We start from the raw sequence: 13,873 nt of genomic DNA on the forward strand, positions 1-13,873 counted from the left end.
TTGTCTGTTCATACAATGTATGAACAGAAGATCATTCATTTCCCCTAGTGAGGCCACCCCCCCTACAGTTAGAACACACCCAGGGAACATACTTACCCCCCCCCCTTAGTGTTAACCCCTTCACTGCCAGTGGCATTTTTATAGTAATCCAATGCATTTTTATAGCACTGATCGCTAAAAATGCCAATGGTCCCCCAAAAAATTCAAAAGTGTCCGCCATAATGTCGCAGTACCGAAAAAAAAAAACGCTGATCGCCGCCATTACTAGTAAAAAAAAATATTTAATAAAAATGCAACAAAAATACCCCCCATTGTGTAAACGCTATAACTTTTGCGCCAACCAATAAACGCTTATTGCTTTTTTTTTATTTTTACGAAAAATATGTAGAATACGTATCGTCCTAAACTGAGGAAAAAAAATGTTTTTTTTTATATATTTTTGGGGAATATTTATTACAGCAAAAAGTAAAAAATATTCATCTTTTTCAAAATTGTCGCTCTATTTTTGTTTATAGCGCAAAAACTAAAAACGGCAGAGGTGATCAAATACCACCAAAAGGAAGCTCTCTATTTGTGGGGCAAAAAGGACGCCAATTTTGTTTGGGAGCCACGTCGCACGACCGCGCAATTGTCAGTTAAAGCAAGGCAGTGCCGATTCGCAAAAAGTGCTCTGGTCTTTGACCAGCAATATGGTCCGGGGGTTAAGTGGTTAAGACAGCAGGTTTCTGCAGGTCCATCGCAGATTCTGTTGCAGTGGGGAACTTTTTTGATCGTTTTGGGCCACCTCCCCATAACCTGTCCAGTTATACTTTTATTAATCAGAACATGCAAAAAAAATTAAAGCCAGTTATCGAGGAGATATGGTAATGGCAGGATGGAGATATAGTCAGATGCAACGTTTTTTTTCGAAGATTGGACCCTCAAGTAAGAACTCTGAATTCTCTAACTATATTTGAAAAAACATGTAGAAAGATATCACAACCGGACCACTTACTGTCACAAATGTATAAAATAATATGTAGTGAACAGAATAAAACGACCCCTTATTTTATCAAAGAATGGGAAAAAGAACTAGGATGCAGATTTCCCCCATCACAACAAAAAAAAATAATCACAATTACACATGCCACATCCACAAGCTCTGCCATTCAGGAAATGGCATATAAGTTCTTGGTAAGATGGTTCCGCACCCCGGTACGATTAGCTCAAATATACCCAACAAGAGATGATCGATGTTGGAGGGGGTGCGGGGAGCAGGGACCATACCTCCCACATCTGGTGGGCATGCCCAGGGATCAGAATCTTTTGGGAGGAAGTGGCGCCATGGATCAGGAACATGTCTGAGGAAACAATAGAGTTTACACCGCTACACTTCCTGTTCCATGGAACCACAAGAGCTATAAAAATAGCATTGTAACGCATTTATTAAATGCAGCCAAAAGATTAATACCAAGGTATTGGAAGCAAGTACCGTGTCCCACCCTTCAAGAATGGAAAAGGGAAGTAGTTCTAATAATGGGAGCAGAAAAATGGATACACGACATCAGGCAAAAACAGGAGAAATTTAAAAAAAATCTGGGAAAAACATAACCAAGAAATAGATGGATAAAACCAAAAGCCTTCTGAAGTTCGGAAAAGGAGATGGGAACAAAAAAAAAGAAGAAAGATAGGGAACAATCCACAGCCTTTATTTTTAATCTGTATGTTTTATGTATGTTTTGTTAATATGACTAAGTAGAGATTGTGACACTAGAAGAATGTCAAGGTGGCCAACGACCCTCCTCGCTCTTTTTTTTTAATTTTTTTATTTTCTCTCTTCTACCCACCCCCCTTTTTTTTCTTTTTTCTTTTTGTTTTCTCCCTCTTTTTTTTCTTTTTTCCCTTGTTGGGGGGGGGGGGGGGAGGAAGAATTATAAATGAGAAGACATGCATATAAATATAACATCTCAAACACAATTTTATATATATAAAAAAAAAACAAAAAAAAAACGATGAAGACACATACATATAAATATAATATCTCAAACACAATTTTATATATATATATATATAAAAAAAAAAAAATGATGAGAAGACACATACATATAAATATAATATCTCAAACACAATTTTATATAAAAAAAAAATTAAAAAATATTCCCTTTTTATCGCAGATAAATATAAAAGGGCACAGAGGAAATAAAATAAATATAGCACTAGGAATACACATATATTAACACATTCTTTATAGTCACAAACACCTTTTTGCGCTCACCTCTTCCCCGCCCAGGGGAGGATTCGGATAAACCACCATATAGCAAAGGAATATAGCATGTAGTGAGCTACCTTTCAAGTGTCAAGGCATGATAAATGTTAAATGGTAAAGATAAATGTAATAAAGAAGAGATTAAACAAAACAAACAAAAACAAAAATGTTATCAAACCTATTGGTGCCGCTGCAAAGGTTTTATTTAAAAAGTAAAGTCTAGTGACATGGGCTCCATAACCGTGTATATGTGGGGAAGTGGCTGTAATTCACCTATGCGGTACATTTGCCATGTTATGTAATGATGGTAATAAAAGCAAGGGGCCTGATTCTCAAAAGAGATACGCAGACTTAACTGCTGTTCAGTCTGTGCCTAACTTTGGAAACGATTCTCAAAAGGCTTTTTCCAAAGTTAGGCAGAAAATCTGACATGTGTAAGACACTTACACGGTCAGATCTTAGGATGCAGTACCGCATCCGCCACTGGGGGTATTTCTCATTGAAATGCAGCTTTGCGTATGCAAATGAGGACTTAAAGCGGTAGTTCACCCCCCCCAACACATTTTACCATCGAGACAGGCATTGTAGCGCGAGCTACAGTATGCCTGTCCCGATTTTTTTAACCCCGGACTCGCCTTGTAATCGGACATCGTAGATTTCGGCTCCCGCAGGGAATGGGCGTGCCTATGGAGAGGGAGGATGATTGACGGCCGGCCCTGGCACGTCACTCTCCCCGAAGACAGCCGGAGTAGGTCTCGGCTCTTCACGGCGCCTGCGCACAGGCTATGCGCACGCGTCGTGAAGACCAAGCCTATTTCGGCTATTTCCGGACGCGCCAGAGCCGGCCGTCAATCATCCTCCGTCTCCATAGGCACGCCCATTCCCCGGTATCTTCGATGGACGACTACAAGGTGAGTACGGGGGTAAAAAATTCGGGACAGGCATACTGTAGCTCGCGCTACAATGCCTGATTTTAAGGTAAAAGAAAAAAAAAATGTTTTTTTTTTGTCGATAGGGTGAACCCACGCTTTAAGCAGATTTTCAAAGCATTTCATCACTGTGATTTCTGCCTAAGTTCCGAATTTGCCTGCGCAAAACTAGGGCTGGTTTTATAATGTGTAAAGTTAGTCACACATTGTAAAGGCCCATTCCAGCGACGGCATTTGGTATGCATTCCCGAGGGAGAACTCCACGGCAATTTTTAAATTCAAAACCGGCATGGGTTCCCCCCCCAGGAGCATACCAGGCCCTTAGGTCTGGTATGGGTTGTAAGGAGACCCCCCCTACGCCGAAAAATCGACGTAGGGGGTCCCCCTACAATCCATACCAGACCCGTATCCAAAGCACGCTACCCGGCCGGTCAGGAAGGGAGTGGGGACGAGCGAGCGCCCCCCCCCCTCCTGAGCCGTGCCAGGCATCAACATGGGGGGGTTGGGTGCTCTGGGGCAGGGGGGCGCACTGCGGGCCCCCCCCACCCCAGAGCACCCTGTCCCCATGTTGATGAGGACAGGACCTCTTCCCGACAACCCTTGCCGTTGGTTGTCGGGGTCTGCGGGCGGGGGCTTATCGGAATCTGGGAGTCCCCTCAAATAAGGGGTCCCCCAGATACCGGCCCCCCACCCTAAGTGAATGGATATGGGGTACATCGTACCCCTACCCATTCACCTGGAGGCAAAAAGTAAAAGTTAGTAAACACACAACACAAGGCTTTTTAAAATAATTTATTATTCTGCTCCGGATGCCCCCCTGTCTTCTTTATTAGCTCTATTACCAGGGGGGGCTTCTTCTTCCACTCTCCGGGGGGGGGTTTCTTCTTCCGCTCTCCGGGGGGGGGGCTTCTCCGCTCTCCGGGGGTCTTCTTCCATCTTCTCCCCTCTTCCGCTGTTGACTCGGCGAACCCCGGTTCTTCTGCAGATGTCCGGTGCCTTCTTCTTCAGCGCTGGCTGCCTGCTATCTTCGTGTGTTAGCTCAATTTCTAACAGGCAGCCGGCGCGGTCTTCTGTGACGTCAGGTTCTTCTTCTCCCCTCTTCCGATGTTGCCTCGTCGCATCTTGTCACTGTAATGATGGAAGCGCGCCTTGCATCCCATTTATATAGGCATCACCGTCCCATCATGCTCCGGCAGGTACCCACGTGGTGGGTGCCTACCCACGTGCACCCACCACGTGGGTACCTACCGGAGCATGATGGGACGGTGATGCCTATATAAATGGGATGCAAGGCGCGCTTCCATCATTACAGTGACAAGATGCGACGAGTCAACATCGGAAGAAGGGAGAAGAAGAACCTGACGTCACAGAAGACCGCGCCGGCTGCCTGTTAGAAATTGAGCTAACACACAAAGATAGCAGGCAGCCAACGCTGAAGAAGAAGGCACCGGACATCTGCAGAAGAACCGGGGTTCGCCGAGTCAACAGCGGAAGAGGGGAGAAGATGGAAGAAGACCCCCGGAGTCCGGAGAAGCCCCCCCCCGGAGAGCGGAAGAAGAAACCCCCCCCGGAGAGCGGAGAAGACCCCCGGAGAGCGGAAGAAGAAGCCCCCCCCTAAGAGTGGAAGAAGACCCCCGGAGAGTGGAAGACCCCCGGAGAGTGGAAGAAGCCCCCCCTGGTAATAGAGCTAATAAAGAAGACAGGGGGGGCATCCGGAGCAGAATAATTAATTATTTTAAAAACCCTTGTGTTGTGTGTTTACTAACTTTTACTTTTTGCCTCCAGGTGAATGGGTAGGGGTACGATGTACCCCATATCCATTCACTTAGGGTGGGGGGCCGGTATCTGGGGGCCCCCTTATTTGAGGGGACTCCCAGATTCCGATAAGCCCCCGCCCGCAGACCCCGACAACCAACGGCAAGGGTTGTCGGGAAGAGGTCCTGTCCTCATCAACATGGGGACAGGGTGCTCTGGGGTGGGGGGGCCCGCAGTGCGCCCCCCTGCCCCAGAGCACCCAACCCCCCCATGTTGAGGGCATGCGGCCTGGCACGGCTCAGGAGGGGGGGGGGGGCGCTCGCTCGTCCCCACTCCCTTCCTGACCGGCCGGGTAGCGTGCTTTGGATACGGGTCTGGTATGGATTGTAGGGGGACCCCCTACGTCGATTTTTCGGCGTGGGGGGGTCTCCTTACAACCCATACCAGACCTAAGGGCCTGGTATGCTCCTGGGGGGGGAACCCATGCCGGTTTTTTCTTTGAAAATTGGCATGGAGTTCTCCCTCTCAGGAATGCATGCTGAGCGACGCTGTCATATTTTTTTTATAATTATTTGTTTTCCCGGCGCGTCTTTTTTTTTTTTTTCACCCGTCGCAACTTTAGTGTCCCGTCGAAATTCTCAAAGCCGCCCGGCGTTAATTACATTCGCGCGCTGCACGTCGGGAAAATGACGTCACACGCATGCGCAGTACGGCCGGCGCGGGAGCGCGCCTCATTTAAATTTTAAACGCCCCCAGGAGAGGAGGACCGCCTTACGACGGCGGCACTTAAGTTACACGGCCTGAAATTTCTAGGTAAGTGCTTTGACGATCGGGCACTTAGGTAGAGATTTTAAGTCAGTGTAACTTAACTGCTGAAATTTAAGTTAGGCTACGTTTTTGGGAATTTGGCCCAATGTGTTCTGTTTTGTGTGTGTGTGTGTTTGTGTTTTTTTTTATATTATTATTATTATTATTATTATTATTATTATTATTGTTGTGTTTTTTATATATATATTTTTTTAATTATTTTTTTGTTTGTTTCTTTTTTTTTTTCAGGAAGAAATCCCTCGCCAGTTGCAGTACATCGTTTTATATTTACTCCATATAGGAGGGGCTTATTTACTAAAGTAAGTGAAGTGCGAGTCCAAGACCTCATTGTCTTCAACGCAAAACCATCTTACTTTGGTCAGGACCTTCGTACTAAAACCTTGTATATTAATACATATATAAATTGCATGTTGGACAAGTGCTACCGCAGCTGTGACCTTGGTGTATTGACTTTGAGGCCCCATTCACACCTGAGCATAGCGTTTTCAGGCAGAAAGTTGTGCCATTTTTTATGTGATTTTTGTACAGGTCAAAGGGTCACCAATGTAAAAAGCAGAAAAACGCCTAAATCTGCTAAAAAAGTTCCAGAACTTGTTTGCGCGTCAGGCGTTTTTGGAGTGGAGATGTGAACTATCTCTATAGAAAACATTTTTTTTTCTCCCCCCCCCCCCTTTCCAGCGTTTTGTAGCTTCAGGCTTCAAACCACAAAACGCTCAGGTGTGAATGGGGCCTAACAGCTGGCGAACGGCTTTTTGATGAAAGTGGTCGCTTTTATGTGACTCTGGAGCTGGCCGATCACTTTTATGGGTGTTTTATCTGTTCCCTAATCCCTGCTGTGACTAATGACCCTAGACATAAGGTACAGTAGATTTATAGAAAAGAATGCCCATCCCCCCCCCCTTTCCCTTTTAAAATCACATTTTGTTGCTTTGCAGCCTAAAATACGGACACAGTTTGTTTTATCTGCTGTATTTACTCAGTGCAACTTATAGAAGTGCTAACCCAGGATGTGAAGAGCTCGCCACCTGTGGAATGCTCTCTCAAAAGTGATCTGAATGTGCCATGCTCTTTAGACTCCTAAGCAGCCTGACTCCACCCTCTAATGCATGGGCAAGGATGAGACCTATTAGGTTCTACCATGAGTAACAACGCATGATTGCTGTTCTGTGCATCAATACTGTGAGCCTGGGCTGGTATAATGATGCTCCCCAAAAGGGTGTGTCCCTGACCACCTGTGCTTTATGATGCTGGGCATCGTCCAACCCAGAAGAGAAGTGGACATTCCGCAGGGGACGGCACCAGATTGAAGGCAAGTATCGCAGTGAAAGCTGCCTTTGTTAAACTAAAAAAAAAAGTCTGGGCAGTGTATTTTTACTATGAAGAGTTGGGCTCTAAGGTCTTGGCAATGGGCATACACCCCTAAATCCTGGTACTTGGTCACAAGGCTTAAGTTTGTGGGATTCTTCTTGAATCCCCTGGCAGCATTTCAGTAAAGAAGAGGCTTTGGTCAGAGGGGATCACGGTCAGAAAAAGTTCAGGTATAACATTAAACTACTGGGGGAAGCAAAAGAGGGCAAACCGTCGTGATGTGTCCTGACCTAGAAGGCAGCAAAGCCTATATATGATTACATTGGCTTGGTGTTCTGTCCTTGTGTGGATCTAACCTATTTATCATCTTGTTTCCGCAGTTTGACCCGCTTGGGGGTGATATTGCTGCTATTGCAATCTGTATCAGAATTTCTATTCCATATTGCAAGACTCTTTTACTTCATCGATGAAAATAATCAGAAGCTGTAAGTAATGGGGGGGGGGGGGATCTCATTTGCAGGGACATAAACCGCAGTAAAAACTGACAATGACCGTTTTTTGCTTTTTAAAGAATATGTAAAGCTAACATTTCATATTTGATATGTACCTGCTGTATCGTGTACTTGTATGAAAAAGCATCCTGTCCTTTGTGTGAAATCCCCAGCAATCCTGCCAGTCCATCTGCTTTCCTATCCAAAACTGACCACACTAGCCATGACAGCACAACATTGTCAGTTTTCTGGCTATGCTGGCAACTGCTCTCCTCCAATGTTCCAATGAACATTCCCATAGACACACTCCTAAACCCTGTGGACAGCCTTCCCAGAAGAGTTAAAACTGTTATAGCTGCAAAGGGTGGGCCAACGCTATATTGAACCCTACGGACTAAGGCTGGAATGCCATTAAAGTTCATGTGGGTCTAAAGGCAGGTGTCCCAATACTTTTGGTAATATAGGCCCAGATTCACGAACGACTAATGCCGATGTATCTTCTTATACGCCGCGTAAGTTCTAGGATGCGCCGTCGTATCTATGCGCCATATTCTTAAAACCAGATACGCCTGAATTCTGGCTCCATCCGACGGACGTAAGTCTCCTACGCCGTCGTATCTTGGGTGCATATTTACGCTGGCCGCTAGGGGCGCTTGCATTGATTTACGCGTCGAATATGTAAATGACCTAGATACGCCGATTCACGAACGTACTTGCGCCCGTCGCAGTAAGCTACGCCGTTTACGTAAGGCGTATGTCCGGCGTAAAGTTATCCCTCCATAAAGCAGGGGTGAGTCATGTTAGGGTATGGACGTCGAACAGCCGTCGGATTTTACGTCGTTTGCGTAAGTCGTACGTGAATGGGGTGGGGCTGTGCGTAGGTTATGTTCACGTCCTACGCATTGAGCCGTCGTATCTTAGGGAGTATATGCGACGTGATTCTGAGCATGCGCTGTTCGTTCGCCCATTAATTTATATGGGATCACGGTTAATTTTAATACAACACGCCCACTACCTTCCAAATTTGATTTAGGCGGGCTTACGTCGGCCCATTTACGCTACGCCGCAACTTAGGGAGCGAGTGCTTTGTGAATACTGGTGTTGCCTCTGTTACGTCGGCGTAGCGCATATGAGGATTTGTTTTCATCTATGTATCACCCGAGTCCAGTCACTTCATTGGGTTTACAACCACTAAATCTTGAAATAAAAATTAAAAAAATGCTATTTTTATTAATTATAAATAGTCTATGGCCAGTGTGATGAATACCTATTGGCGTTTTTATGCTTTTTAGATTTAATGCCTGGGCAGTGGTATTCGTGGTCTCAAGGCTGTTTACACTCACCCTTTCCGTTCTGACCATTGGATTTGGCCTCGCCAGGGCGGAGATTCACACCTTTAACCCAGACAAGGGAAATTTTAACACGTTACTTTTTAGGTAAGCTGGTTCTTTTTGTCCTTTTTAATCCTTTACAGACCCCATGCCTTCTCTGTATGGTAAGATAACCCTGCTGCCTGTAACGTCTCCTTATCTCTGCAGGATGATTGTACTTCTCATGATGTGCATTTCACAGACGTGGATGATGTGGCGGTTCATTCACTTCCAGCTGCGCCGTTGGCGGGAGTCCTGTAAGGAGCAGGCTGCCAAGAAGAAGACCGCCATCGCCCCTGTCATACCCAAACAACAGCTGAAGGTGCTCAAAAGGGAGTCGGGTAAGTGAAATAAGAAGGCAAGATTGGAAGTGAGGGAGCAGGTACCAATCAAAACCAAGTATCCCCCCCCAAAAAAAAATGATGTCTCAAATGTTAGAGGATCCGGGAAGGAGGAGCTTTGCCTTTTACAGGAAGTTCCGCTTTAAAGAATATGTAAACCCAATATTAACTACTGTCCTTGTATGAGAAAGTATCCTGTTCCTTTTTGTATTGCTTTCTTTGTGTAAAGTCCCTGTTGTTCCTGCCAGTCCCTCTGCTTTCCTATTGAAAACTGACCATGCTAAGTTGGAGGGAACAGTGTGGTCCGTTCTTTAGCTGTACTGGGAACTCTGCTTGCTCTTCTTTAATGATTAGGCATGTCCTGCCCCTTACCCCTCACAAAGTCTTACACTGGGAAGCCCAGAGTGCTGCGGTTTCCCCTCCCCCTTATGCAGCTAAGAGCAGAGGGAATGTGATCACTTGTAAAAATAAAAAGTGTGTGTGTGTATATGTATGTATGTATGTGTGTGTATGTATATATGTGTGTGTATATATATATATATATATATATATATATATATATATATATATATATATATATATATATATATATATATATATATATATATATATATATATATATATATATATATATATATATATATATATATATATATATATATATATGTATATGTGTGTGTGTGTGTGTGTGTGTGTGTGTGTGTGTGTATATATATATATTATATATATATATATATATATATATAAATTCCCTTGGCGCAGAGCATACGCAATGCATATATGCGGCCTCAGCTTTTAGGGGGGTTATACCGGGATAATGCGTGCAGCTACAGACATCATCCCAGTACCGTCTTTTAGAGCAGACAATCGGCTTTCCAGGCATAACCACCGATGCGCTCAGTTATGCCAGAGGAGCGGGAGGGCACAGGCCGCCTTCCGCCGCTCTTACCGGGCCTCCCGTCCCACAGTTTGTCGCCATTCCACGAGTGTGCGCAATTTCAAAGTGTGACATGTCTGGTATCTATTTACTCGGCATAACATCCTCTTTCACATTTCACTTTCACAAAAAATTGCGTTTGAAAGACCGCTTCACAAATACTTTGTGAATATTTCAACAATCGCCATTTTATTCTCTATATTCTCTGCCAAAAATTTTTTATAGTGTTTGGGGGGTTCTAAGTAACTGTCTAGCAAAGTTACTTTGTTGCTTTAACTTGTAAGCAACAAATGTTAGCAATGGGCTTGGGCATAAAAGGTGTGTGTGTATCTATGTATGTGTGTGTGTATATATATATATATATATATATATATATATATTTTTTATTATTATTCCCCCCTCCCTCTCCTCCTCTCCCCTTCTCTCTCTATAGATATATATATTAGGGCTGTTACTGATTAAAATGTTCGATCAATCGATCTATCATTTTTGGAGAGAGAGAGAGAGAGAGAGAGAGAGAGAGAGAGAGAGAGAGAGAGAGAGAGAGAGAGAGAGAGAGAGAGAGAGAGAGAGAGAGAGAGAGAGAGAGAGAGAGAGAGAGAGAGAGAGAGAGAGAGAGAGAGAGAGAGAGAGAGAGAGAGAGAGAGAGAGAGAGAGAGAGAGAGAGAGAGAGAGAGAGAGAGAGAGAGAGAGAGAGAGAGAGAGAGAGAGAGAGAGAGAGAGAGATCCCTTTCATGCCTAAGCCTCTCTATCATTTATATGTAAAATAATTAATTATTATTTTTTTCTATCTATACGCACAAGTTTTGGCTGTCCTTTTTTTTTTTTTTTTTTTTTTTGCATTGATGTGTGCTGATGAGCCTGCAGTGATGAGGGGGCACTTATAATGCAGCACTAATGGGGAGTACTTCTGGACACTGATAGGTGGCACCACAGGCATTTTTGGTGGGCACTGACAGTCATCACTGATATTCAGGACTATGATGATCAAGGCCCTGATTATCAGTGCAGATGTCCCCGCTGAGGAATGCCGCTTACCGGCTCTCCTCTCGCACTGTTACACTATATATAATCTGTTGTTTTTTTGTCTTTATTTCCAACATATGCTCTTTTTTCTTTCTAGGTTATCACGAAAATGGACTGCTTAAAGCAGAGAATGGTTCCACACCTCGACAGAAAAAAATCAAAGCTCCGTAAACGCCAAACTCTACAGCAGAGCCTGGGAATACCCGGAAGACCACCAGGACTAAGAGTGTACTCCGGACTTCTGCCAATGCTACAGCCCTTTGTGGGCCAACAAAAAAAAGTGCCTTTAAGAAGCCTCATTAGTTACTTTTTGTTACATATTTAAAATGAAACACAACATTTTTACAACGTGCCGAACTTGACTTCTGCCAGAAGCTGGTACAGTCAAGCCTCGGATCTTGGACATTTTGATTACTTTGTTCAGTATTCCTATTTTTTATTTTTTTTTGTGGCTTAGTTTGTTACTCGGTAAAATGCTTCCAAATTTTGACTACACTGTTGCCACGGAATGCCTTTGACTTGCCCGCTCGAAGCACTACCTCCTCCCTGGCTGTACCGCATAAGCTGGGCTACTGCCGTACCTCTGAATTACCTTTTTGGTTGGCCAAATAGAGCTTGGTTTTTCCTCCAATGTAATGAAGATTCGAACTTTGCATCTTACGGAGTTGGAGTAATGGTTGAGGAACAAAAATGAGATGAAAAATTGAGTGCAGAAATTTCCTGGCCTATGGGGCATTTTCTGACCTCCCGGGATAAAAACTTTGTTCTTCGTAAGCAATTTGCAGAGGAGTGGAAAGAAATCATTTTTGTTTTGCAGGCATTTTAAAGATAATGGCTTTGATGACCCTCCTGTTTTATAAAGCTTTCCAGGAATTATCCAACCCGCCAAGATCCACTGCACCGGGATTATCCAACCCGCCAAGATCCACTGCACCGGGATTATCCAACCCGCCAAGATCCACTGCACCGGGATTATCCAACCCGTCAATCTTGTCTTGGACAGCTATGATGAGATTCAAATAACTGCTGCATCGGGAGACCCAACCTAACTCCTCCCCATGAATGTGCCTCAGACCTTGCCCGACCACAGCTAAAAATCACCTTTGTTCACAAACCAGCAAGCTTTTGCTGTCAATTGTTCTTTCCACAAAATTCTTGCTGGTTAGTGGATATGGGCTTAATAGATTGTGTAGCATTGGTTGGTTGTGTAGCAAATGGGGTCCCACGATCTCTTTTCTGTTCCCAAGATTGTTAAACCGTAGTCATCCATTAATGCTTCAGTTGGAAATGCAGTATTTTTGTCAATGCCATGACAATAGAATGGTAAAGCTGAACACTTTATTGCATGCTTACATTGGTTCAGTTTGGACCAATGTAGGTATGCATATCTCATACCACCTGAGGTGGGGGGCACTGATGAAGCTCACAATGTAGTAGAAGGGAGAAACCCCCCACTATGCCAACATCCAATAATTATTTGAAAGGATTGAATGAGTTGAAAACTCAATCCAAAATGTGGTGGACTTTATCGGCACAACACGAGACCATAATTGTCAAAAAAATTATTTTATTATTTGTAATAAAAACTTTGACAAACAAATGCCCTACTGACTAGGTCAACAGATACTCAATATAGTACACATAGAGCTTAGAATCTAAATATAATGTATCATAAATTGTATAAACACCAAGGGCTGGATTCAGAAAGACTTACGACGGGCGTATCAGTAGATACGCTGTCGTAAGTCCGAATCCGCGCCGTCGTATCTTTAAGCGCATGCTCAAATTGAGATACTCTTAAACGTTGCTAAGATACGACCGGCGTAAGTCTCCTACGCCGTCGTATATTAGGGTGCATATTTACGCTGGCCGCTAGGTGGCGCTTCCGTTGATTTCCGTGTAGAATATGCAAATGAGCTAGATACGCCGATTCAGAAACGTACGTGCGCCTGGCGGATTTTTTTACGTTGTTTACGTAAGGCTTTTCTTGGCGTAAAGTTACCCCTGCTATATGAGGCGTAGCCAATGTTAAGTATGGACGTCGGGACAGCGTCGAATTTTACGTCGTTTGCGTAAGTCGTTCGCGAATAGGGCTTTGCGTAAATTACGTTCACGTCGAAAGCATTGACTATTTGCGACGTGATTAGGAGCATGCGCACTGGGATATGTTCACGGATGGCGCATGCGCCGTTCGTTAGAAACTTAATTTACACGGGGTCATGTTTTATTTACATAAAACACGCCCCCCTCTTCACAATTTGAATTGGGTGCGCTTAAGCCGGCACATTTACGCTACGCCGCCGTAACTTAGGGCGCAGGTTCTTTCTGAATACAGAACCTGCCTCACTAAGTTACGGCGGCGTAGCGTATCTGAGATGCGCTACGCCCGCACAAAGTTACACCGGACTTTCTGAATCTAGCCCTAAGTGTGTAGGGATATTAATAAGTAGAATCCATTGACTCCTCCTTTTCAACGTGTTTCACAATTTTAATGGCTTCCTCAGGACAATACTGGGTAGGTTCTGATAATCCCTGAGATCAAGTGAGGGTAACGCCACATAAAACAAAGTATGGACCAGAGTTAATACTTTCCACTGAGTGGATAAACGAAAATGAACCAGTTTTGTAACAATCAAGTTTGGC

General features: G+C 44.2%; 1 protein-coding gene across 1 annotated transcript in view; it reads left to right on the forward strand.

Annotated features, from left to right (window-relative positions):
* TRAM2 (translocation associated membrane protein 2) overlaps nucleotides 1–12,995 on the forward strand; it is a 100,535-nt gene extending 87,540 nt beyond the window's left edge. Inside the window, exons 7-11 of the mRNA XM_040348342.1 lie at nucleotides 5,986–6,056; nucleotides 7,446–7,550; nucleotides 8,849–8,992; nucleotides 9,095–9,267; nucleotides 11,328–12,995. Coding sequence (XP_040204276.1) covers nucleotides 5,986–6,056; nucleotides 7,446–7,550; nucleotides 8,849–8,992; nucleotides 9,095–9,267; nucleotides 11,328–11,401 — 567 coding nt within the window. The 3' untranslated portion in view covers nucleotides 11,402–12,995. The remainder of the gene's footprint in view (nucleotides 1–5,985; nucleotides 6,057–7,445; nucleotides 7,551–8,848; nucleotides 8,993–9,094; nucleotides 9,268–11,327) is intronic.
* The last annotated feature ends 878 nt before the right edge of the window (nucleotides 12,996–13,873 follow it).

The sequence above is a fragment of the Rana temporaria genome, chromosome 4 (assembly GCF_905171775.1).
Source record: "Rana temporaria chromosome 4, aRanTem1.1, whole genome shotgun sequence".
Taxonomy (NCBI): domain Eukaryota; kingdom Metazoa; phylum Chordata; class Amphibia; order Anura; family Ranidae; genus Rana; species Rana temporaria.